The sequence below is a fragment of the Andrena cerasifolii genome, chromosome 12 (genome assembly GCF_050908995.1).
Source record: "Andrena cerasifolii isolate SP2316 chromosome 12, iyAndCera1_principal, whole genome shotgun sequence".
Taxonomy (NCBI): domain Eukaryota; kingdom Metazoa; phylum Arthropoda; class Insecta; order Hymenoptera; family Andrenidae; genus Andrena; species Andrena cerasifolii.
The window spans coordinates 10673335-10696887 of record NC_135129.1 but is presented as its reverse complement, the minus strand read 5'-3'; the positions used below and the strand labels follow the sequence as shown (position 1 = coordinate 10696887).

The 23553-nt window shown below is 50.4% G+C and overlaps 2 protein-coding genes across 15 annotated transcripts in view; both read left to right on the top strand.

The window, feature by feature from the left end:
* The window catches only part of Sei (potassium voltage-gated channel seizure), a 114690-nt gene that overhangs the window by 52690 nt on the left and 38447 nt on the right, over positions 1 to 23553 (top strand). For 12 of the 14 annotated variants that reach the window (XM_076824882.1, XM_076824888.1, XM_076824876.1 and 9 more), the window contains 4 exons: positions 184 to 352; positions 1852 to 1920; positions 3737 to 3861; positions 3958 to 4038. In XM_076824882.1, the coding sequence (XP_076680997.1) occupies positions 184 to 352; positions 1852 to 1920; positions 3737 to 3861; positions 3958 to 4038 (444 nt within the window). The remainder of the gene's footprint in view (positions 1 to 183; positions 353 to 1851; positions 1921 to 3736; positions 3862 to 3957; positions 4039 to 23553) is intronic. The other 2 variants (XM_076824877.1, XM_076824886.1) reach the window with 2 other exon arrangements.
* Positions 13271 to 22298, top strand: LOC143375365 (uncharacterized). Its single transcript, XM_076824368.1, has 4 exons — positions 13271 to 13522; positions 18109 to 18325; positions 19681 to 20891; positions 22199 to 22298. Exons 1-4 carry the CDS (start codon positions 13271 to 13273, stop codon positions 22220 to 22222), a joined length of 1704 nt encoding a protein of 567 aa, XP_076680483.1. The 3' UTR covers positions 22223 to 22298.

Sequence of the window (23553 nt, the reverse complement as noted above, 5' to 3'; positions counted from 1 at the left end):
GTAAATTCAGCCCGATCGCGTGCACCCGCTTCAAAACACGTCCGGTATCGATCGAGTGTCGCGAGAGTGTACGGCGATGCTACTAACGATATTCCAGCCGGCTGTCACGTGAAACGGACGTCGGAGTCAAGGGTAGCTTGGACGACGACGGTACAACAGGAGGGGGTTGCTTTCTCGTTGCAGGTCTCCCAGAAGTCTGGGATCTGGGAGGGGGGGAACTTTTCGTCATCGGGCGGCGCGGAAGGACCATCCCGTAGCGTTTCGCACGCGGCCAGTCTGGACGCGATATCTAGAAGGGCGGTGAAACCGGAAACGGCGAGGGTGCCGTGTCGCAGCCTCACCTGCAGCGTCTGTAAGTAGACTTTCGCCCCGCTCCCTCTGCTGCTCGTTTTCGTTTTTTCCATTTTTTTTTCCTTTTCTTTTTTCTCGTCTCTTTCGTTCCTCCTCTCTTCGGACATTCTGTGCCTCGTGTTGCCGGTATTTTCGTGGGTTGCCTCTTTCACCTATGTACTTAGCTCGAGCTTTTATTTCTCTGTGGAACGTGGCCGGCTTCCATACTCTACGGCCGATTCACGTTCGTAGGTGTAGCATTTTGCTACGTGCCGTGCCCATTCGCAGTATAGAGGATCGTGCTCGAACCTCGGAGCGGGCACGACAAAAGAGGGTCCGCGGAGCGAGCCCGATCGCGCGTCGAATGTACAAACCGATCGATGCACCGAATAGATCGTTAGGTAGTAGAGATTCGACTTTCGGCCGTCCCGGACACCTCCGCAATCCCCCCGGCGAGTTGACTCCTGTAACAAGTCGTGTACGAGTGCACGTGTGCTGCGGCGAAATTGCAATTCACGACGCAGAGGGATAATGCTGCCGCATGCGATGTTTCGTGTCGCGAATGTTGACAGATAGTGACCGCGCGTGTCCCTCGATTGCGAGCAGAAAGTTCCGTGTGACGGGGGGTTATCGACGATGATATCGGGCCCCGTTCGAACTGCTTTCTGATATTTTCGGATCGATAAACTGTGACAGAATCGCGTTACCTTCGAGCGAGGCTCATTGAAAGCTCGCGTCCAGAAATTTTTATCTTTCACAGGGGCGAGCCAGTTTTCCCTTTTATAAAACGGTACCGAAAGGAAATATTGCATATTCAGTGGATAGCACTTGGTGGAGTCTGGATATTGATTAACTGGAATTAAACGAGAAGCTCACACCAGTGCTGTGGTGTGACGCTGCCAGCAAGTGAAATTAGACGTTCATGGTCAGACACCGCAAGTTGCTACACCAACAATAAGTTCTTTACATAATAACTTGGGTATAGTCATAGCTTACTGCAGTAACAATCACGAATCCACGAATCTCCACATTTCCAACCTTCTGTTTTTCAATCACTGTGTAAAGGGTTAATTGGCTCACTCGACATTCGCACCCTCCTTAAAACCTCTCCGCGACTTTGAAACTTTACAACATTCGAAACATCCCCCAAAATCTAGCTCCGTCTATTACAACCGCCTCACCTTCCTCCAACCACCCCTCTGTAAAGAACGCACTGTTAACCAAAGAAAAGGGGTTGACCCGACCGTGGAAACGTCGCCTCGCTGTCTGTCAACGGGGAGAGCTCGTAAATCGAAAGAGACCGCGTGCGAGCCTTGGCAAAGCGACGCGAGTTGGCGCCTGTTTACCGAGAACCACCCTCCCGATCCCACCCCCGCCTGCGGATCACGGCGCGACGGTTCCGTCGATCATTCCGTCCCACCCCAATCGGCGCCCCCCTTTTTAAATCAGGCTTAACCGTACCCCCCGTTCGGGTACAGGGATGTGTAAATCCAAAAATCAAACCACAGAAACGTATTTTAGTAGCGGGCCGAGGGAGCGAACACGTCACCCTCGAGCGACGGCCAGCGACAGTCGATAATCTCACCGAAGGTAAAACAGGATGGGGGCGGCAAAGGCCGCTCCCCCATTTGGTTTTTCTTTTAACCGACCGAGCGCCGGCGAGTTTGCACCCCTTTTACAACTTACCAAGCGCTTGCAGGCTTACTTTTTTTGGTCATGAGCTTACCAGAGATAACGTACCGTTGTCCGATTGAGCTTTTATAGGCCTGTTTTTTATACTGCCACTACCCTCCCAGTCAGCCTAAACAATAATGTTTCTTCATACCACACTTTGTCCCTCCACTCTTGCGTCTCATCTCTGCGATTACTCTGGAACACACCAAGTACTGTTCACCAAGACGAGCACCGTAGCACCGCTCGGTCAGCCATCTTGTACTCCCACGCCCGAGGAAATTAGTTTCCACCCTCCTGGCTCCCAACTCACCCCCCGGAAGAAGCTCCTCGATTCTGGACGAGTTCTTCCGCGGAACGTCGCGACACCATGGAGGCTCGTAAGCCGTAGTGGGGCAGGATGTCGGAGGTGGTTGAAAGGGTCACGGGGTCCAGAAACCTCGAGGATCCTCGATTAACGTTAAGGCCTTACCGAGTACGCAAGGCTGACCGACGCGTGGGAGAAAATTATGTTAGTTTCGCTTATTTTCACGACAAAATAGGGGCAAAATTGGCTGACTTCTACACAGCTTCTTCTTCTCCTTCTCTCTCGCTCTTTCTTTCTCTCTCTCTCTCTCTCTCTCTCTCTTTCTCTCTCTCTCCCTCTCCCTGCAATCGGTTTAGGAAGACAGAATCGACAAACACTGACGATATCATTGTACAAATCATGAACGAAACGATCCCCACCCTCATATACTTTCCAGCCTTTATATATTATATATAAAGACATATATAAATGTTATAAATAAATATACTACCTCCAGCGTAGCAGTTGCCTGCATCTGCCATCTTTACGAATTAATCTACACGGTCTTTACAAACATTTAAACGATCTTTCTCTTCACAGGTATGCGCAGCTTCCTAGTGCGAATTTGACTAACTCGTTAACTAACACACTGTTTAACCGCTTCTAGATCGAGATATAGGCTCGGTTGTTTCACGTTGGTTGAGTTTATTAACACCATGTCCGTAGGCTCTACGTTGACCATCCTCCTAGCTTCACACACGTAATACACACGAACCAGAGTTGGGCAGTAATTAAATAAAGAATTAGTTAAATAACAGATCAAATAGAAGACACGTTAACTTTAGATTGTATGCCGAATAAGGTTGATTTTTTTATTCCAATATTTTTTTACTTTTGTTCGTTATTCGAAATTTTATTTAAATTAAAATGTTGCCCATTTCTGACACGAACACAGTAACGAACATTTTCTCTTGTAAAACACCATCGACCCGCGGCCATCTGTTTCATCATCGCAATTGGTAATTTTCATTTAGAATTAGTGCGCGTGGTTGCAATTGGTCCTCGCATTTACTGGCAAAGGTATGGAGAAACGGAACATCGTACGTTCGAACACGCCGCTCGTCAGAAAGAGCAACAGCGATCGATTCGAATCGAATTTTTTTCACTTTTGTGGCGCCCAGGACGGCGCTAGATTTTTTGACGATCCAAGTGTAACGCACCGATGTTCGATTGTTCGATATGTAGAATTCTACGCGCGAGTTACGTTAGTGCGCCAGGTTTACTCGTCGCCGTTGGCGACCTTTTGACAGACACGTTGGATAGCTTTAATACTAATCGAGCCTGTATTTCACACGTATAGTCTTGTAACGACCTAAATTAGGTTCACAAATATCGCTGACCGTGAACGAAGGAACTGGCGACGTTTAACCCGAGCCTTTGTGTTTCCAGCGACTAAACATTCGAAAATCTTTCCTGGCGTCGCGTCCGAAAGCGACTTGCAGAAATGGCGGACGTCCAAGGATCGGAAGTCGCCGTCCCTCAGCCAGATGGGACCGGACTCCATGAAACACAAGGTAAGTTATCGATCGTCCATCGAATATGTTACATAAAACGCAGCATGACCTCCAATTTCGTGGTAATCTAACGTTCCTCGACGCTCTCTGTTTCAGTTCTCCTTGCAGGACAACGGGTCCGCGAAATACTTCCAAGGAGCCATGCACGCGTCGAACATGGGGGAGAAGGTGGCCCAGGTAAGTCGTACCCCGTCCAGAAATCCCTAAATGATAATGTTTCTTGCTGGTCTACTCGTTGCCTGGATAGGAACTTCGAGAACTACGAGGTCGCGTAAGAAGCATCGCGGTTATAGGTCGCTTGGACAAGAGTCACAAGATGCCACGAATTTAATATGTAAATCGTGGGCTCGCGATCCGCGGTGTCGCCTTGGAACTTTCATGGAAGGACGAAACGTGACGCTCTGGTGGAGGAATCGCAAGTTCTAAGAGAGTCACGTTGTCGAGATTCTTTTTCCGAATAGTGCCAGGGTCGTGTTTCCTTCTTTCACGGTTTTCGTGGCCTCGAGACTTCTGATTTCTTTGTTCATTGACGCATCAGTTGCGTTAATTGACTGTTTGGAAAGTTTCGACTTGAAGCAAGGCTTCTGTGCTTCTCCGTTCACTCACGACGAAGCACATCCTTGCACATCTTCGAACATCATATATAAATTCATTTTAAATTACTTCATGGTGTATAGTGGATAAAAAGGGGATTGAAGGTCTTTTCGTTTCTCCAGGACTCAATCTACTCGTTTTGGGAGTTGCTGGGCTTGAAAGGTTCTTTGAAAGTACAGTAATAGTTGTAGATTACATGCAAGGGTTACTCTCGTTCCGTGGTTTATAGACCTAGTCTGCAACACACTGTCCTATTCTACTTGCGACTCGTTTGATCGTCACACGCCACGTACTCCCCAGGCGATGACATAGTTGTCTGGCATACGTCATCTTATTCCACTGAACAGGGTAAAATACTGCGCTGTCGGTTTATCTTTCATCTCATAGTATCAGCGACCCAATTCCTCCCAGGAGGAAATTCCATAGTTACGATGGCAGGCGCATTTTAATACGAGTCCAGTTTCGGCGCCTGACATTCACTCTGCCGTATCACTGATACTATAGAATCTCCGTCATCGTTGCACAGTAACAGAATAATAGTGGGTTTGCTTGGACAAGATTTTTTTTTATTGATAAAGAGTCATATTTGAAGAGAAATAGGTGATTCCTAGGGAGGGGGTATGCTTTGGTAAATATTTTTAGACATGTCTGACATACACGGTGTTATTCCACTGATGTCACAGGCTGGAATAACTGCTGGCTGCCACATAAAACTTTAATTATATTCGATTAAATTTTAAGTTACTTCATATGCAAATCAGCTTATGTTAGAAGAGAACTATAGTCTGACACATTCCGCATTGTTCTACTGATATTCATTCAGACCAGAAAACATTTAGTGGATAGAGAATTTTACATTTTTAGTTGCTTCGAAAAGGTGCATTGCAACCACTCTGTCCCACACTTCGTTCAGCTTCTATGTACCAATTTTCAGCAAAGTTAATAGTCGCGTATTGAACTCACGACGCTCATTGTGACCCCCTACGGTAACACGGCCCTGACTGGCGCCAATCAGTCTGCGCCGCAGTCTTGGGGGCGGGAATCCCCCGCAGCGTGGGACTTGCACGAATTGACGCCGATTCCACGCCACACTTACACGTCCACCTTGCAACATTGCCTAACGAATTTTCACGACTTTTCAATCCCACATTATCTTGCCAGTCATCTGCCTAAATCTAACAAAAATAACTTCGTAAAACCACCTTCGTAGCCACAAACCATACCCAAGGAAACACCTTCGAAATACATTAACGATCTTCTGCCACAGCAAATGGAGCAGTAAAAGCGTAGGAAAGCGTCTCGATGATTCCCCAATCACCTCTGGCACACGTGCACCCAATTAAAAGTCTCTATTGAATAATTACAGGCGCGATGACTGCGCAAATATACATACGAGATCGATAGGGTGTGTTTCATGGCAGCCACCCAAAGCTGCTCGACGTGGTCGGATAATTTATAACTCTCGGCTGATGAGGATGGCAGACAGAGAGCCGTTGATTCTGCCGCGTCCGCGGGACAAAGATTTCCACAGAGTTCTCGTCGGCGATCAAGTGTCGACATGTACTCCGCTCGCTCTCGTCATTGCTTTCCTCCTTGGTGGAGAATGAAGAAGCCACTTGACCGATCTCGCTTTAGGGGCGCCAGTCTCTAAACAATTTCCTTGTTTGAAATAGCTCCGATGCCTGGAGAGTAGCATGTCGCGAGCTTTTCAGGCTGGAGTGATGAAAGATTTTCCTTACACACGCGTCGCCTGCGTGTCTATTAATTTTCCGGGCAGAAGCGAAGAAAATAGTGGACTATTTTTATATGCCATTGAAGTTGTATATTTTTTACAGAAATATTTTGTTCGTAGTGGGAATCTTACTAGTGGATGAATTAAGTCCGAAGTTTTGGGAGGAACTTTTAATCGAGAAACTAGCATAAAGTTAAATGCAATGTATGAAATGTTTACTGTGGTTACACAAAGAATTATTCAAACGACTGCCGTTACACTTTCCTACTTTCCGTCTGACCGAGTCTTCGAAAGCCAGTGCATAGGGAACAAGCAGACAGTTCTTTATAATCGATACGTATGGCCGCAGTTACGGAACTTGTGCCGGTTTATGCGAATAACGGCGAAGCGAAGCGGCGCTGGCGGAAAAATTTATTGCTAATTAACCGGCGATGTCGTGGAAGATTCTTGGTAATTTCGAAGTTCGTTAAAATATCGCCGTTAAATTCTTATACATGCGATCACGTTCCTCGGCGGCTTCTTTAAACTCTCTCTACGCATATCAAGCATGCGTACCGTGAAATCTTATTTCCATAAACCATCCTCTGGACTATCGACACAAAAATCAACGCAACTTCCCTCCTCATCCCTCAAAGTACACCGTTCATGTGCCTTCCAATTAACCTCAGAACCAACAAATATTCCATTCTAAATAATTACATACATTATCCACTTTTAAAGAACGAAAACTCTCTCTAAGCTCCGTTTAACACGAAATTATCCGAACGACACGTCAGACGTATTGTTCCCTCGCAATTGTTAAGCCCCGAAGTAAGATATTCTCGGAACAATGTGCCATTGGAATTGCCGATGCGTCGTCTAGGGTGGTTTTATTTTGGGCGGAGGCCGTTCATCCTGTCGTTTCCCTCGCCGCAGAGACGAACTACTAACTGCGAATTGCATTTAGCTCGACAAGAGGCTGTTCGTCGCCCCGGTTCGCAATCGACGAGGCTGATCGCCGCCGTTGAAGCTATCTTTACGTCGGTGGGAGCACGAGACCAACGATATCGATAACCGATACTGCGCCTGTTTTTCCAGCCGTGGCTCAAACAATGTTGCGGCGACATCGCGGAAACTATTAGGTACGGTGAATTAAAGGCGCACCTATTGTTGCTGCCAACAACAGGGATCTGATCATGGGAATCCCTTAATAACCTCAGGAGCATTCCATTTTCCGCGGAAATAATCGGTTTCCCTTCGGGGAACGAGCGCAGGTATGTCAAGACCGCGCGATAAAGCGATTTTAAAAAGAAAGGACGTAGAGAGCGTAATACGTTTCGCGAGCAAAGGAGTAATAGCAGTATTGTCGCTCGAATTTTTGTTTATATCTATCGCGAACAGGAAGCGCGTGTCGACTAAAATTCGCGTTGTTCTACTTCGCACAGCAGTGTGTTAGAACGATTACGTCTGAATAGATTGGAGAGATAATCTTCTTCCGAGCTTGCAGGCACGTGTAAGCTTCTTTGCTCGGTCCACGGCTCGTTTTCATGTGCAGGAAGATCAATATAAAGTGGCGAAGTTTGCGGAAGGCTTCATCCTTCACGGTGTTCGGCGAAACTTCCGACACTAATCTGTATAAAATACTGCAGCAGGAGCTGCCGGCGTATTCTTCCGGATTATCTAAAGATTCCCTCGACTCCCGATCCCGCGAATTCGTAATTTCGCGCAAGCTTGGACGAGCTCGGGGATCGCGTTATCCCCAGGGATGCGCCCAAATGTGCACGGAGGGGTGAGCGAAGGAAACTCAAGGAAGGGAGAAAATCGAAGTGGAAAATATTGGGTGCTCTGGAACGAGCAGGCCGCGGGAAACTCTATCATAAAACGAAACACAGCGCAGAATACTCCCCACCCACCACGCATCGCAAATAGCGTCTCAAAAACCGCGAACAAAAGAAGCCGAAAGGAGCAGACAAAGCACAGAATCTGGAAGCATCATCCCAAATCCAGCCTAAGAAAAGCAGGAACTTTAAAAACGACGAGGCAATCTCCCGGCAAAGAGGAAAACTAGCAATCTACGTACAAAGGAAGAGCACCACCCCCGTCAGAGCACACAGAGATAAAAGTCCCTATCAAGAGGGTGGAAAAAATGGAGGATCAAACCATTGGGTTTCAAAGAGGAGCGTCATGGCGCGTGTAACAAAAGTGTCGGGGCGAGAGGACAGATAATTCCGTCACCCTAAATAGAGGAAAAACAGGCGACCACCTCCGAGTGCGCGGGGGGAGAGACACGCGAGCCGGCGTAGAGAGAGTCGGAGAGACGGTAGCGAAGAGAGAGAGAGAGAGAGAGAGAGGGAGAGAGAGAGAGCGAGAGAGAGAGGAAAGGAAACGAGACCAATCGTCCACAAAGAGTGGGTAGCGGTTGGAGGGTGTCGGCGGTTGCAGAGGGGGTGGCAAAGGCACGCCGACAGAAGGCGCTGCCGTCAGTGTCGCAGTATCCCCCGTCCTGCCCGGCAGGTTGCATCGTCGCCACTCCGTCCACGTCGTGCTTAAAGGAGCACGCAGAGCACATGTAAACGGTGAATAAGGGGGTGAAACGGGATCGCGGAGTTTATCCCGGTGTAGCGTAGGGGAGGCGCGAGGCACTCGATCCGTCGAATGAACCCTCTGCTGTCCCTTGGTCGCATCGGGGCAGGGTCGAGGGAAACAGGAAGCGCGTGCACGCACGGGGAAGCGCGGAGGATCGTCGATCGTTGATCGATAAAAATCGTTGCTGGTGCCCGTGATCGTTATCTCTGGAGGTAACGGAGGATGTAGAATCGCCGGTCCGTTTCGACTGGGATCAGGTCGCTGGGATTGAGATAGGTCGCGAGTGCGAGATCCTCGATCGATTCATCCCCCGAGGGAGACGATGAGCCTCGACGAAGGAAACCAGCCAGCAAACACGAAAGCGGTGAACGTGTGGCGGTGATCGTGTCGCGGCTGTGCACTCGCGTGGACTTGCCTGGAAAGTCGCCTCGTGAATAGGGGTAGCTCGAGGGCACCCTCTTCGAACGCCACGTGCTCCTAGAAGATACTGAACCAAGAGAGGGATCGATCGAAGAAGCGCGCAGGATTCGGGGGGATTGGTGAATCGACGTGGTCAAACGCGGTTGTTTGTTCTTGTTGCTTTCGGGGGTTGGTTCGAGTGACTCGTAGAGGGTTAAGTGCAAGAAATTTGAAGGAGTCGGGGGCTTGCGTGCTGTCACGGTCACCCCCCACGCGCTCCTCGCTTACGCGTCGCGCGTTACGAAAGCGTGGCCACGCGGAATCGAACCCCATACAGTGGCAGTAATTTCCTTCTCACAGAACAACGGGAAGAATATTGGACTAGGGTGAACTACGAGGCAGATTACGCTCTATGGCTGACATTAGGAACCAATAATGTACCTTTGATATATTTCAATAGCTCCGCTCCAAAAGATTTCTCTTCCCTCCGCGTAGTTTCTTCATGGACACTCCACTCTCACAGAATTTCTCCACTGGTCCCTTAAATTCTAGTACAAATACAACGCAAGCTTCTATCGTCGCGATTTCAAACTTTCCCAAGCATCCATTCCAATTTAACTTGAAAATTCGTCGCGCCCAAGTAGTACAGCACCGAAATAAGTCAGCCCAAAGCACGTTCCTCTTATCCCCCTTTGCTAATCATCAATTCGAGATTCAATCTCGTGAGCATCTAATCCTCGCGATAGAATCTCTCCCCCCGACCCCATCGGTCGACGATACCCAGCTCCGGGCGGGTGGCCCGTGTCGAAACAGCGGTTTATATCCGGCCTGACCGGATTTAAAATGGCCGCGCCCACGGCGGCCGGAACACGGGAATCTGGGACACCGATGGGCGCTCTGAATGCCAAGTTACCTCGCGTTTCACTCTAATGAAGCCACCTTAAGTAGGCTGCCGGCTCTTAGGAGTTCCGCGGGGAACCGAGCGCATAATGCAGCCCTCCGATGCATCGTGCCAAATGCCGGAGAGAGGTCCACTTTTCCTTCCGCTGGCAAAATCAATGGCCTCCATCCGAAAGCGCGGGCCACCTGCCAAAATATCCCCTAATCCGGGAGACACCTTGGTAACGAAAGTCAGACGCGACGGGGGTGCGGACGGCGGAGCAACGAAAAAGCCCCCAGATCTCTGTCGCTGGCGTGCCTCCGCAATCGGCGCATTCCCACGGCGACGAACCAGCGACACGGTGTCGCTTACATAAGGGACCGCACCTGAATCGGTTGGCACACAGTCGAATTTGATAGTGACAAGTCGATAGTTGAGCGTGGACCGGCGAGGGAGTCAGTGGCGAGACGAGTTTAACTCTGGCAAGTCGATCATGGAGATGGATTCTCTGTTTGGTTAAAGCGGAGGCTTCAATGTCTCTGATTTATCGATGCTGTTGGATCTGCTCTCTGAGCGACGCGTCGAAGATATTTTTTTTATCTTATTTTACCTCCCTTTAAGTGATTCGGGACGATTTATTCCTACCGAGAGACGCGTATTGGTATATACTTCCTATTCTCTGTACCTTTGTGGATGTTTCATGTTTTAGTGAATCCTCGGTTTCCGTTGAAGTTGATTTTTACTCGCCTCTCTTTTTGGATCGGGCTGTGAAATCGTCGGATTTTCTGCTGGTTTGTGTTATTCTTGTAATAGTGAACATCATTGCGTCGCGATGATTGCGTTGTGGCTTTTGAAGGCGAAAGTATGCAGCAATAGAGAGAGCTATCTATGGTAGTTTATTTGAGTGTCGAGGATTAAACGCGTGTCGTTGCAAATTCCCCTTGATAGAGGTACATGCGCCCGCTGGCTGGCTGAATTATTACCAGTGGTACGAATTTACATAAGCCTGGCGCGAATTTCCAAAATATCGACGGTAGTCTACGCGGTGGGATCCTGTGTGCGATGAGACCCGGTTGATGTCGACTGTAGCCACTTGAAACATTTATTTCTCGTGTTTGTGTTCGCGGGAATTGACCCCCTATCGACACCAACGTCGATTCTTTTACTAAATTCAACAAACTTGTTCCGAGCACTTGCTCGAGGCTCGTTGAATTTCCTCAGTTATTTAAACCCCTATCTTTCTTAAATTTACTATCAGTGAGATCCAAGATTAGCTGCTTGATGCCCTATCTAAATATCTAATCTCTGAGCATCGAATTATCTAGTCGATGTATCAAACATAGACTGACTCGATCGATTTCCTATTAGGTACCAGTTCTTCGTCAATCCACGATAGACACGTGTTCGCATCCTGAATAATTTACGAGCTACCCCTTCTGTAATAATTAAACTCCCCTAACCACAAACCAGCAATCAATTCTCCTCGATTATTCCGAATTTGAACAAACTGATCGAATATGAGTAAGACGGAATTGAATCAGTTCTTCGCAACAGAAATACTACTAAATCAATCAAATCAAATGTTGCCTCGGCCCCGTAATTCAGCGACGATTCCGCAGAAATATGTCGGGCAAGCGTTACAGTGGTCCTCAAAGGAAGACTCTCAAGATAGCGCCCCGTCAATCGACTCGCCACAATAGACTCGCCTCGAAAGCAGAGACCTCGTGATACCGCGCGCGTCTCCGACCACTTCGATCGATCAGTGGATACCTCGTGAGTAATTCACGAGTGGTCGCGTTCCCGCGTTATCGTCTTCGCTGGAAATTAGGTGCCAGTATCCACGAGGCGACCAACGAAGGTCGTAGCCACGCTGTGATCAATGAATGGCGTCCTTGCGTCGCACTCGTGACCATCTGGTTACACGCCTCGGTCGGTGCTTACACCCGCCACCACGTAAGTGCGCGTTACATTGCACTCCCTCGAGAACTGAACCCAAGCCCGAGCGCTGGAACAAAGGGGCTGGCGCAGCGGTGGCCCTAGTCGAGGGCGAAACGCGTGCGACCACGCGACGCTCCGCCGTAGTGGAAAAGCTTAGTCGGAATTCTATGTTCGCAGGGAAATTTGATCTCAGAACTCCTCCGTCGCGGGAGGATTCGTCTCGGGACTCTTCCCACGCGGAGAAATTCGATTCGAAATTCCGTCGCCATAAGAAATTTCAACTCGTACCTCCCCCTTCGCTGGGAATTCGATCCGAAACCCCTTCGCGGGAAATTCGACTCCAAATTCCATCGCCGTAGGAAATTCGAACTGAACTCTCCTCCTTCGCGGGAGATTCGACTGGAACGTGATTCTAAGGGTGGTTCGATCGTTCGACGGTCCGTTTCTCAGTGCGTGCGTGCAGCACAAGGTCGAATAGCGTTCGAATTCCCTCGACGCGAGCGGGACGAGCGACCGCCCCGATCCCCGACGCGCGAACCGAGGCTGGGTGTTGGGGGCATTCTCTCGAGGAAGTTTCTAGTGTAACGTTCGGTGACAGAGACTATTCAGTGACATATGGAAGGCAGTCTAGTGCTCGCAACTTACCGAACAACAGTCCGGCAGATCGCTAGCCTGACGACGTGGCTTTCTATCGATCGTATTTCGCCTTGAAGCTTTCCAACGGGCCGGCTGCCTCGCGAATTCAGTCCTCTACGATCACTGCTCAACTTGACAATAATTCAAGCCCGTAAATTTCGCAACACACGGTCCCTGCGAAACCTAAATAGCTCCTCGAGGCTCGTTTTCATGCCGATGACTCAAAATACTGCTGTCCGCGCGAGGAGAATGCAGGAGGATCGAGGGAAAAGCTCGTGGATACTGTCTCCGTATGAATGAGTAGCAGTGAATTAGCAGCAGAAAATCTTCTTCACTGAAGAGATAAATATTCTGAGAGAATTTTCATCGATTCGTCAAGCTAAGATAGAGAAGAACCTTGACTTTCAGAAGATCGTGCTGAAGAGATAGTGTCCACTTGACTTTGGTTAACGAAGAACAGAAGAGCAACGCTTCTTACTACCTAGCGGCTTCTAAAGATACACCGAAGTGGTGGGATTTTCAAAGTATTCCGAAGAAATGGCACCTAAACGGCCCGGTTAATTAGCCGGGGCTGTGGATTTGGCGTTCCCTGTAGCTGTTGTCCAGCGCTCGTCTCAAGCGACGAAGAAAATCTGATTTACATGAAAACAGCCCAAATGCCCTAAATGAGCGATGACGACGAAAGGCTGACCGACAGTGACAAGGAGTGGTCCCACAAAGATCGCTGGGAGGACGAGAGCGAGAGGCTTAGCGAGGCTGAGGCTGCCGATTCTTGTGAACTGGCGCCCCATAGTGCGATGAGCGTGGGGGCTGGCAGGGTTGACTCCCCCAGCCCCCAGGACATCAGGCTCCTCCACGACCTCGTCGAGGACCTCTCCAAGGAGCAGGATGAAAAGAGCAAACCGCGCGCTGAGCAGGTGAGCCACTCGAAACACCATTCAAAGACTACTCGGGTAAAGTTTTCTTTTTTCAGGAAGGAAGGGTTTCACCCTTGTCTTTATTATATTACATTTTAATCTTCAAGATTGCTATTAAACTTCGGGAGTATTAAAGTTTAGAAATTGGTGGAGTATTTGAATGTAGAATGGGTTATTAAGTCATTTATTTCTGAACGAAGGGGGTGGGTATATTACGTTTTGTATTACGTGTCAAATATATATAAATGAAAGAAGTTGAAGAAGTCAATTGCGTAATCGTAAGAAATACACAACTGTCATACGAGACGTTAGTAGCAACGTATCTCCAGCAAGAGTAAATTAATCATACGATTAATCCCTTCGTTTCACGATGCACACGGACGGCTTTAGACACTGCAGCGAAGCCGCGACTTTTTCCGCGGTCGTTTTCATAACAAGTTCTCGCGCGTCTCGAGAAATCCTCGTTAATTCCGCGTCAAATTCACCAGCGAACATTCATCAGAGGTGTGACACGAAAGTACTGCAACGAGAAGTTTCTATTTCTTGCGCTTCCCGAGTGGATTCTCGCCGCGTTGGGCGGCGGGAGCTCGAGATCTTTCGTCGGTGCACCGACTCGTGAAACCGCTTCAACTTGTCCCGCGCAGAAGGGAAACACTGCCGAGTGCCGTGCGCTAACGCGTTAGGTACTGACAATCTCTCCTCACTAAGACTGTGGCGACGAAACCTTCGCCTCTCTCACTCTCAGAAAGAAAAGAGCACGAAGAAATCCACCCCTGAAAATCTACTAACAACCATAGACCAGAGCATCATTAAAATTTTCAGAACTCCAAGACCACATTCTTTAAAGCTTCGTGACACTTTAAACAATTTTCGGGGATACCGAGATCGCGAAGACTAAAGATTTCATGCCATTCTCCATCCGCAGAATATTCCAAGAAATTCGAATCGTCTTTTAGCCGGGCCGACTGAAAACCTTCAGAGATGCTTGAAATAGTTTGAAAATCCTCAGGGGAGACGGAATTGAATGCCCATCGGTATCCTCCGTCGAAACCCAATGGTCCTTATGGATGTGGGTGGACCGAGCAATTTAACCGCGTCCCCAGCACCTCTCGAAAGACACTCGTCACCGAAAGGAGGAAAAATAACCTCCGCCTCCGGACCTCGAATTGGGTTAGCATCTGTTAGCGTTTCTCCGGCAAGGTCAAGCATGGTTGGCTGACCCAGATCGCGTGATTTATGCGTTTCATTGGCGTCGACGAGGGCATGGGTAAAGGAAGTAGCGTAGCCGCGACTTAATTTAAGAGATTCAGGCTGTTGTTCGACTCGGGTCGGTGTTCTCGCGCGAAAAATCGTCGAAAGACCTCTGCTCGCTTAGGTATTACTCGTGGCAACGAGGAAGCCTGTCGACAGTCTAGCTCGTGTTTCCTGTGTTTGTCTTCGCGGAAGAGGGCTGTGTCGGTATTTGCTCCGAGGGTTGGGCCTCGAGAACTTCTGTGCTGAAGACACAAGTGCTCGGGGTCGGTATGAACATAAACCCGAGTATGCTGATTCCTGAACTAATAACTACTCAGTGTTTATCGTAGTCACGGTGCTTGGAGCGTGGGTAGGGTTGCAGATGCCGAGGGAAGGGATGCACGTATTCTTGAAAAGCCTAATTTTCGGGTGGGTGACTGAACTGTGAAGAACTCCTTTTGTCTTTTATTAAAACTCGACAGGGATTAGAGAGAGAGAGACAGACAGAGAGAGAGAGAGAGACATTGGTAGTAATTAAATTTCAGATTCTATTAAACTTGATTACCCTCCTGAGTCATTCTCCAGAAACGTCGACCAGTAGCTCGAATCCTCGGAGCAGCAATTTCAGAATATCCTAACCACGGACACTGTAATTACGTAATGCGGCTCATTATTCAAGGGGCAGTTGAAGCGAAGAAGAAACGGAGAATCTGTGCTCGAATAACTCCTCGGAAAATAATCCTGGAATCTGCTCGAGCTCCCCTATCCACATGGAGCCTGAAATGTCCCCGAGGCATCCTTTCTCCCCGCGATATTTCAACGACAAGCGTCAATTTCCCAAGCGTCGTTGCACACGAATCGAATCGAAGCCGGCTAACCAACCGAAACGGGGAATCAAATAGAATCTGGTCAGCGAAGTTTCTGCGGGGATGATTGCGTTACCACCGTCGCCGTGCACTTTCATCGGGTTAACGGACCGAAGATCTAGAGAATTGGGTCACCGTTCGCGATTATATTATCACGGCGAGGAATGAAAACGGCGATCGTGGTGGAAGACGAGGGATAAGAGCGGCTGGACGCCCGTGTCTAATTGATCGCGAAGCTCGCGCACTCCGGATGGAACCGGGGAACGGACACGACGGGACGGAGCACGAGGGAAAACGGAGATTTAAAGGCGATGATGCCTGTGATACGAGCATCTCGGAGCAATTTCCTCGTGCATTGGGAGGAATACGGGGGAATGAAGTGTCGCCGAGGGACGTCGATAACACGAGATTCTGGAGGGGGCAGAAGGTACGAGGTATAATAAGATCACCGTGCATGGAGAAAATTCCAGCGCAAGAAATGTGGGGCTTCCGTTTCATGAAAAGTGCAAACGTTGCAGCTTTAGTCGAAAATTTGAGCGGGGAACGAAGTTCGCATTCCCGTCAGCTTTTCGCAGGCTAATATTTACAAAGCTCCGCGTTTTCTGGAACCATTTACAAGCTTGTTGCGTGGAGGAGGAGCTCGTAAAACTTATTAGAGTGGTAGAAATCTTACTGAAACTCCAGCGAGATAAGATTTTCGCGAATAGAAGTGATCGCTGTTGAATTGGGGGACCAGGTGTTGTACATTTGCATTTTCGTTCGAGCTATCTAGGAAAACATGCCGCAGTATGGATGGAAACGGAGCCAGAAATGGGAGCAAACATCCCCAGCAGCCGACAAATGGCGAGAGGAATGAAGAGCGATTCGCAGCAGCCGGCTAATCACATTTATTCCCGTCCCGTGAAAAGGTTCGCCGCGAATAGCGGGACAAAGAGCCAGAGGAAATAAGTTGACGCGATGTAAAGCTGGCTCGAGTGTCCAGAGCGGGTCGTTTGTCAAACGGCGGAACGAGAGAAACGCGGGGGCGGAAGCGAAAGGGGGATGAAAGAAAGGGAAATGGACGGAGCTATTGCGCGGCGCATCCAGACGATTAAAGGGATCGATCGCCGTACAATAGATGCTTCAGTCTCCTTCACTTTAATGAAAAATTCAGGTCGAACAAGTGGCAACAAAGGGAACTCAGAATTCAGCCTGTCAGCTCGGGGGCCCCCTATCAATCTCCGTAATCAATTCTCTATTAAAATACTTTCGGCAAGCCAACAATCCCAGGACCCGATATCCAAAACCGATACACAGGTACCCACGCGAGAAACCTCGGGCAATAAAGGCCACGATACAGCGCCGAACAATGACGCGAAATTTTAAAACCCTCGTCGTACAACGCTCTCAAGGCTCCACAAAAGATCTAGGCCAAAAACTACCCCGGAGACAGTTTCCAAGCAACAGAAAATCATCCCCGAAAAGAGGCGCAAAGAGGAGCCCATCGAAGAGACGAATCCAGCAAATGTTGACGACTGCGGAATCCCGAATCGAGTGCCAAGCCCTGTTCGCGATGCAAAGTCTCCGATAAGATGAAAAATTGAACGGAGAAACGATGGAAACCCGACCGACACCGTTTACCCTCTCGGCCATGATCTGAGAGATCTTTCAAGCAGCTACCCACCTAGGTGCGAAATCTAGGCCAGACCGTTGCCGAAAGTCGCGGCGAAGTGGCCTAACCCCCCAGCGTAAGGGGGCACGCGATAGGAAAGGGGGGTAGATCGCGAGGCGTGCGCGACTGCACGTAGCGCACGTCGCGGAGGCGAGCGGGAGTCGGGCTGCACGCGCAGAATCTCCGTCGGGGCGCACAGGCGCGTTACGCGTCGGTGCGCTCGCGGCACCGGCGCGAATCAATAAGCGTGAGCACAGGTGGGTGGTCGTCGGTGGCACGGCGTCGGTGGCGGCACAGCGCGCATCAGAAAACGACGCTGAAGGGGCGACAGAGACAGACAGTGTCGGCTGGCGAGAGACCGCCTGGCAGAAGACAGGGGGAACGCACTGTGGTGTGTGCTCGTGGGTGCTTCGATCGAACCATCCGGACTACGCGTGGACAGGAAGCTAGGAAGGAATGTCGGCCGCGGGACAAGTCCAGACGACCTGGAGCCGCGGACGTGTCCGCTGTACCGCGTCCTCGGCCCTCCCTTAACCCGGTTCCCTCCGGCCGCCTATTCATCCGCCTGTCAATGGAGGCATCGACATGAGATACAGCTGCGCCCAGCATCATCGCCGCGTTCGTTGAGCCCATCGAGGCACGGTGCGCCGAACGGGCTTCACCCACTGTATTCGTCGCTGTGGGCCTGACCCACCTGTACGTTCGCTGTGGTCGTTGTTTATCGGCGCGACATGGACTCGTTCGACGTTCCCGCGTCCTCCGTCCAGTCAGATAGCGGACAGAGTGGAGATTAAGCACCGGCGGAGCTTTGGCTGTGATCTCTGTGATCTTCGAAGGAGGTGGAGGAACTGGGAGAGCTGGGAGCACTGGAAGATGGAAGATGCGAGTGGCACGAGTTCGTGGCGGGCACGTTGAACGTGACGACTCCGTGGCGGTCCATCGGTGCAGTGCTTCTTCTACTGGAGTGTTGCGATCAGGCGACTAACCCAGTCTCTGGAGAACGGATGAAGGGCAGAAGGAGTCGAGAGCCCACTCTGTGGGGAGTCGAAGAGAGTAACTGGTGAGTTTTGTTCTACGAGGGGTAGATCGATCGCGTTGGTTCCGTGGATGTTCGTTAGCGTGCTCCGATCGCGAGGAAGCAGGGGCCGCTGTTGGAACGCGGATAGAGACGGGTCAGAAGACGGTGTAGCGTGGCCGGACGGACGCTGGCAGATCGCGCCTCGTGACAATGGGACCGCGCGTAGCAGTGGAGGACTCGTCAGTATTAGCCTGTGCCAAATCCATCGGTGGCTTCGCCCGCTGCGGGTCCGTGTATCGCGTGTCGCGTCTACGAACAGAGCACAGGAGGACAGTGTGAAGCGTCCAGTACCTGGTGTTCGTCAAGGATCGTTGAATCGGTCGATCGAGCGACCCTCGTCGGCGTCTCACGCGCTCTCGTACCGGCGGCCGAAAATAGGGGAGGAGAGGACGGAGGAAGAGGAAGAAGGGAACGAGGCAAGGGACGAAGTCAGCGGACCCCCCTTTGTTTTCCCCGTCGTTTTTCTTTTCGCGATATCGTGCCTGCGCATTGCGCAGTATTTCCGTGAGAGACGAGAACAAGCCGGATCGCGAGAGGAGTGGGGCGAGAGGAGCAGAGAAACGGAGAAGCAGAGAGAAACGGACGGAAGTATAATGAAGATCGCGATCGAGACTGACACTTGAGAAAGTCACCTTTATTCCCAACTGAGACTGTCGTCGTGTTCCATCCATTACGTATTACTAATTGCTAATTATTAATTATTCGCCAACCGCCCGCCGAGTCCGCCGCGTCGGAGACGCAGCAGAGGGCGATTGTGCGAGAGTTAAGTTTAAGTCAACGACCCTTTTACATTTTATACCGATGTTTTAACAGAAGAAACGAACGACGCGTCCACCTGTCCAGCGATCAGCGAAACCAGGGCACGAGCGGACGCGATTTTGTACGCGGCTTCGCCCATTAGGCTAACAGGACGATCGTCGTGAGTGCTGTTTGCTAGAAGTAACGAGCGCGTACATTTCTAATCGAAACGCACTAACCAAGCACAAACCGACGCGACGGCTCGTCCACGTGTCCGAACGCGCTGTCCCGTCTGAACGCACCATGTAATAGCGTACTACATCGACTACATACGAGAAGAATACATAATATACAGAGCAGCCAGCGAGCGCCAGATTCGCAGCGGCAGAACCGCGTTACCCAACTGTCTTTCAAAGCGATTCGAAGTATTAGCAAGTAATACTAGGTTACGCGATTTTTATAATTCGGTGCACGAGCCAAGGAACGACCGCGCGATAAGGAAAGCACTCTCTGCCCTCGCGCAACAGCGAAAAGGCCAGCGATCCGGCGATCGTCGGGGAACGAAGAGGAGGGTGTCGTTGAGTGTGAAATAGGTCAGCGAAGCACTCCGCCAAAATTCAGCTGTTCAAGGAAAAACTGTCCAAGTCCCAGCCTCCGGGATTGTCCTCGAGGGAAGAACAGATAGCACTGAGATCGGTGAAAGGTCAATTGGAGACGGCTGGCCGGCCGACCAATCGTCTGCCGCCCCCGGTGGTGATAAGGAGGAAGCAGATCCCGCCAAAGTCTACGTCAGCCAAACAGCAGCGGGACTCGAGTGTCGCGGAGTCTAGCGTCTCGGACGAGGGTGCTCGATCCGTGAGAGGGGGATCGAGCGTCGTCGGCGAGGGTAGAAATTCGTCTGAGTGGTGCTCTCCACTGGCCGCGAGGCACCCGGGCCGGAAGTGGGGCTTGCTGCCCAAGTCAGCGTCCACCAACGGTACCGCGAGGGTTTTCGCGGGGGCTGGAACGACGTCGACCAGCTCGTCATCGTACGATCGCGACCTCCGGGCGCTATCTCCTCCCTTCGTCAGGAACGTCCCTCTGGACCTCTCCGCGAAAGAGGCTGGAACCTCTGGCAGTCGCTTCGCCAGCCGTATCTTCGAGAGCACTTCGTCGGACTTCCAGGAGGAGAGCGAGCTATCGTCGGAGGAGAGGGACGCGCTGCTGGAAGGTGTCAGGGCGCCGTTCGCCGCGTACAGGAATAAATTGACGAGGTTCGGCGCGAGGAAGAGGATCATAGGGGCTGCCACGTCGTCCAGGGAGCAGTTCGTAGCCGGGGATCGTTTGCTGGGCCTCAGGGAGAGCACCTCGTCCAGCTCGTCGACAGTCAGATCGCCGATCGAGGATATAGCAGCGATCGACGAGCTTGGGACGGACCCGTCGTCCGCGCTCGCGCCAGCGCCAGCCGCTCTGTCGCTGGGCAGGAAGATCACGTCCTGGACGAAGGAGGGCAAGGATCTCCTGGTGAAGTCTGTGTCCTCGGCAAACACGCTCGCCCCGACGACGATGACCTGCATAAAGTCCCCTCGAGCGATGTCGGAGCATCTCTTGGGGCAGCTGGACGTACCGGTGACGCCTGCGGTGCTCGGCGCGCTACGTGTTAAGGGCGGATCGCTGAAGGAGGGGGAGAGGAGCGAAAAGGTGACCGATGCGCCGCGACAGAGGTGGAGCAGCGTCAGGGTCAAGGGTGGTAGCACGAAGAGCCTATTACTGGAGAACGGAGGTCCGCAAACCAAGCCGCTGAAGGGCGCTCTCACGGCAGAGGTATTCTTAGTAGTTGATTAAGATGTTTACCGCATTAATTAAGGCCCACTCTCTTTCTCCTTCTCTTAAGTGGCATGCACGGTAGACGGCGCGCGTTCTCGCAGGCCTCTTTATACGTAATACTTCCTTTGCTGGCAACAATGCCTACTCGTCTTCCCTTTGTAATCCCGACCCCTGCACACCGAGAAGGACACCCTCGCTACAAAACGCACGTTTCTAAGCAAAGTCAGGGGTTCCGTGTTTCATACGAACACTGCAGCACGCCGCAGAGGATGGACCCTTGGGTTTTTACTGGGAGGGAGACTGTTGTCGAAAATTCTGCATGTTTTGAGGATGAATTATTCGTCGTTCGGTTCTTGATATTTTTTCATAGGAATTTTGTGGTGCTTTGTTCTGATCCTAGAATCGGAAACTGTACTGTTTACAGTATGGTTCGAATGTTGATGAATCTCTGATAGGAGAATGCGCTTAGCTTTTGGTATGAATTTTTCGGTCAGAGAGGAGTTTTGAATGCACAAGAGTTATCTTTAAGATTTCTTAAGGTATTTGTAACAGCTTTCACTTGGCCGCGTATACCCATTCGCTGAAAAGGAAACTTTTCAGAGGCCAACGCGGGGAATCATACCTTATACACGACTTTTTCCTTATGAGGCCACTTTCAATCGCTATTCAATGAGGACGTTTTATGAGAATTTTACACAACACGTGGCCCCCGAATCTGTTGCAAAAGATTACTACTCTCTGTAGACTACGCCGAGGCATTTGCATTTCCCAATGAACTCTCCCAATTCATACTTTCCTTATACGATTCCAGGCTATTCTTCATTCGGAAGGGAATTCTTCAAAGATCCCGTCCATTCAGGAATCTCCTCCCCCTTTCGAGCTATTATACAATTCGTTAACAAACTTCCTCAACATTTCATCCCTTCCCAACACATCGCGTCCTCGGCCGTCGCCTCTCGCTCCACCAATCTTCCCCAAACTTCCGCCCGGAATTGCTCACCCTTCCGGTCGTCTCGATACACGTAACCCTCGGAAAACACTTCCCCCTAAGCCGAACCCCCGCTGAAAGCGTTCCTCAAATGAATCAAGTGGTTGCCGTGTCGCGACAAACTTGCTCGATGATTCTTCAGCACACGCTCCATCCCCTAAGCCTCTCCTGCCGCGTTCAATCCCCTCGAAGTTTCCACCCCCTGGCTCCATTCACTTGCTACGATCTTGCAAAAGTCGCTGGCTTCACTTTCGCGCGATCGATCCCACGGCGTCGAGCGGCGTGAACCCTTTCACGTTCCGTGCAATGGTAACAGGAGTCGGTTATCGACACGGCCTAGTTGGACAAGCCGCCGCGCCGGCCGTTCCGTCGCGGAACGATTCATGGGGGCTCCTCCTGATCGAACTCCGCGGCGCCGTTGGCCACGTTTGCGTGATCAGTTGCCCTGGAATGGTACCTACCTACAGAGGATATAGCGAGGTCTCTAAGTCTACAACTTTGAGGTTTTAGAACAAGTGCCCCGGAAACCTTACCTCTCCAAAGAATTTCAAACCTTTTCTTCCGAAATTTCGAGGCTCTAAACTTTCAGACTCCCGCTGCTTTTACGATCTCTATACCTCTCCTAGGTACTATACCCGCTGAATCGTGGTCGGCCACTGTTCTACCGCGGTGATCGGTTCCATCTCGCTGTTTTCTCAGGAAACACCATCGACGACTTCACTCGACGCCTCGGTTATGGCGAAGAGGATAAACACCGCGCCTCCGCGGAGCTCGCGCGGCGGTGGTCGCGTCGGCGGCTATTTTCGGTTACCGAGTACGTGCATCTTCCGGTGCGCGGTACTAACCCGCTCGAAAACGTGAGAGGGTACACAAGGAAGTTTATTACAACGTTCTGAAGATTACACGGAATATGTGGCAAGGCTGACTTTCTCACAGATTCTAAGCTTCGGTGAAAAATGTCTGGGGGCATTAAAGTCTAGTTGACACATTATTTTCGTTACAGTAAACTCAATTATCGTACTTCAAATTAACATTAATTATTTATTAAATAGAGAACTGATATATAACCGTGCGCAGACTGATAAATACACTTTCTATTTTAATATCCTTGCTTGCCAAGCAATTATTATTTTTATAAAAAAGAGTAAAACTCTAGTAACTTAACGCAAGAAGCTACACTGCTCTAGGTGGCATAGCCTTCGCAAGCAAGAGCCAACGGAGAAAGGGAGAAATATTTGCAAGCATGAATAATTTCAGAGGCGATTACATTACAGCAGAATTGTAATTGCACCCGCTTTATCCGGAATCCGTAGATCTAATCGTCCCCAAGCAGGAATTCTCGCCGCCAGAGTAACCACTGAAACGTTGCCAATTCATCCCCATTATTCTCCATTCATTCAGTCATATCCTCCGCATGACCAAACATTACCCGAAACACTGTACCCCATCGACAGACCGAAATACCCTCCCGAGGAACAAAACCTCAACGGAGCATCCGTTCCACCGTGGAACGTGGAACAAAAGCCAGAGGAAGCCATTGGCGGAGGCGCATTGAAAGCGCCGCCGTGTCTTGCCGTTAATTTCGCGAGGAATAGCCGAGTGATTCGCGCGGAGGACGACAATAATCGCATCGCGGAGACGTGATTTAATTGAACGTCAGAGACAGGCGCG

Bases quoted from the DNA above. Each gene is read 5' to 3' on its own strand.
- LOC143375365 (XM_076824368.1), top strand. From the start codon at position 13,271: ATGAGCGATGACGACGAAAGGCTGACCGACAGTGACAAGGAGTGGTCC. The intron at 13,523-18,108 runs GTGAGCCACTCG...TGATCTTCGAAG, and splicing joins GCAAACCGCGCGCTGAGCAG to GAGGTGGAGGAACTGGGAGA. The intron at 20,892-22,198 runs GTATTCTTAGTA...CAATGGTAACAG, and splicing joins AGGGCGCTCTCACGGCAGAG to GAGTCGGTTATCGACACGGC.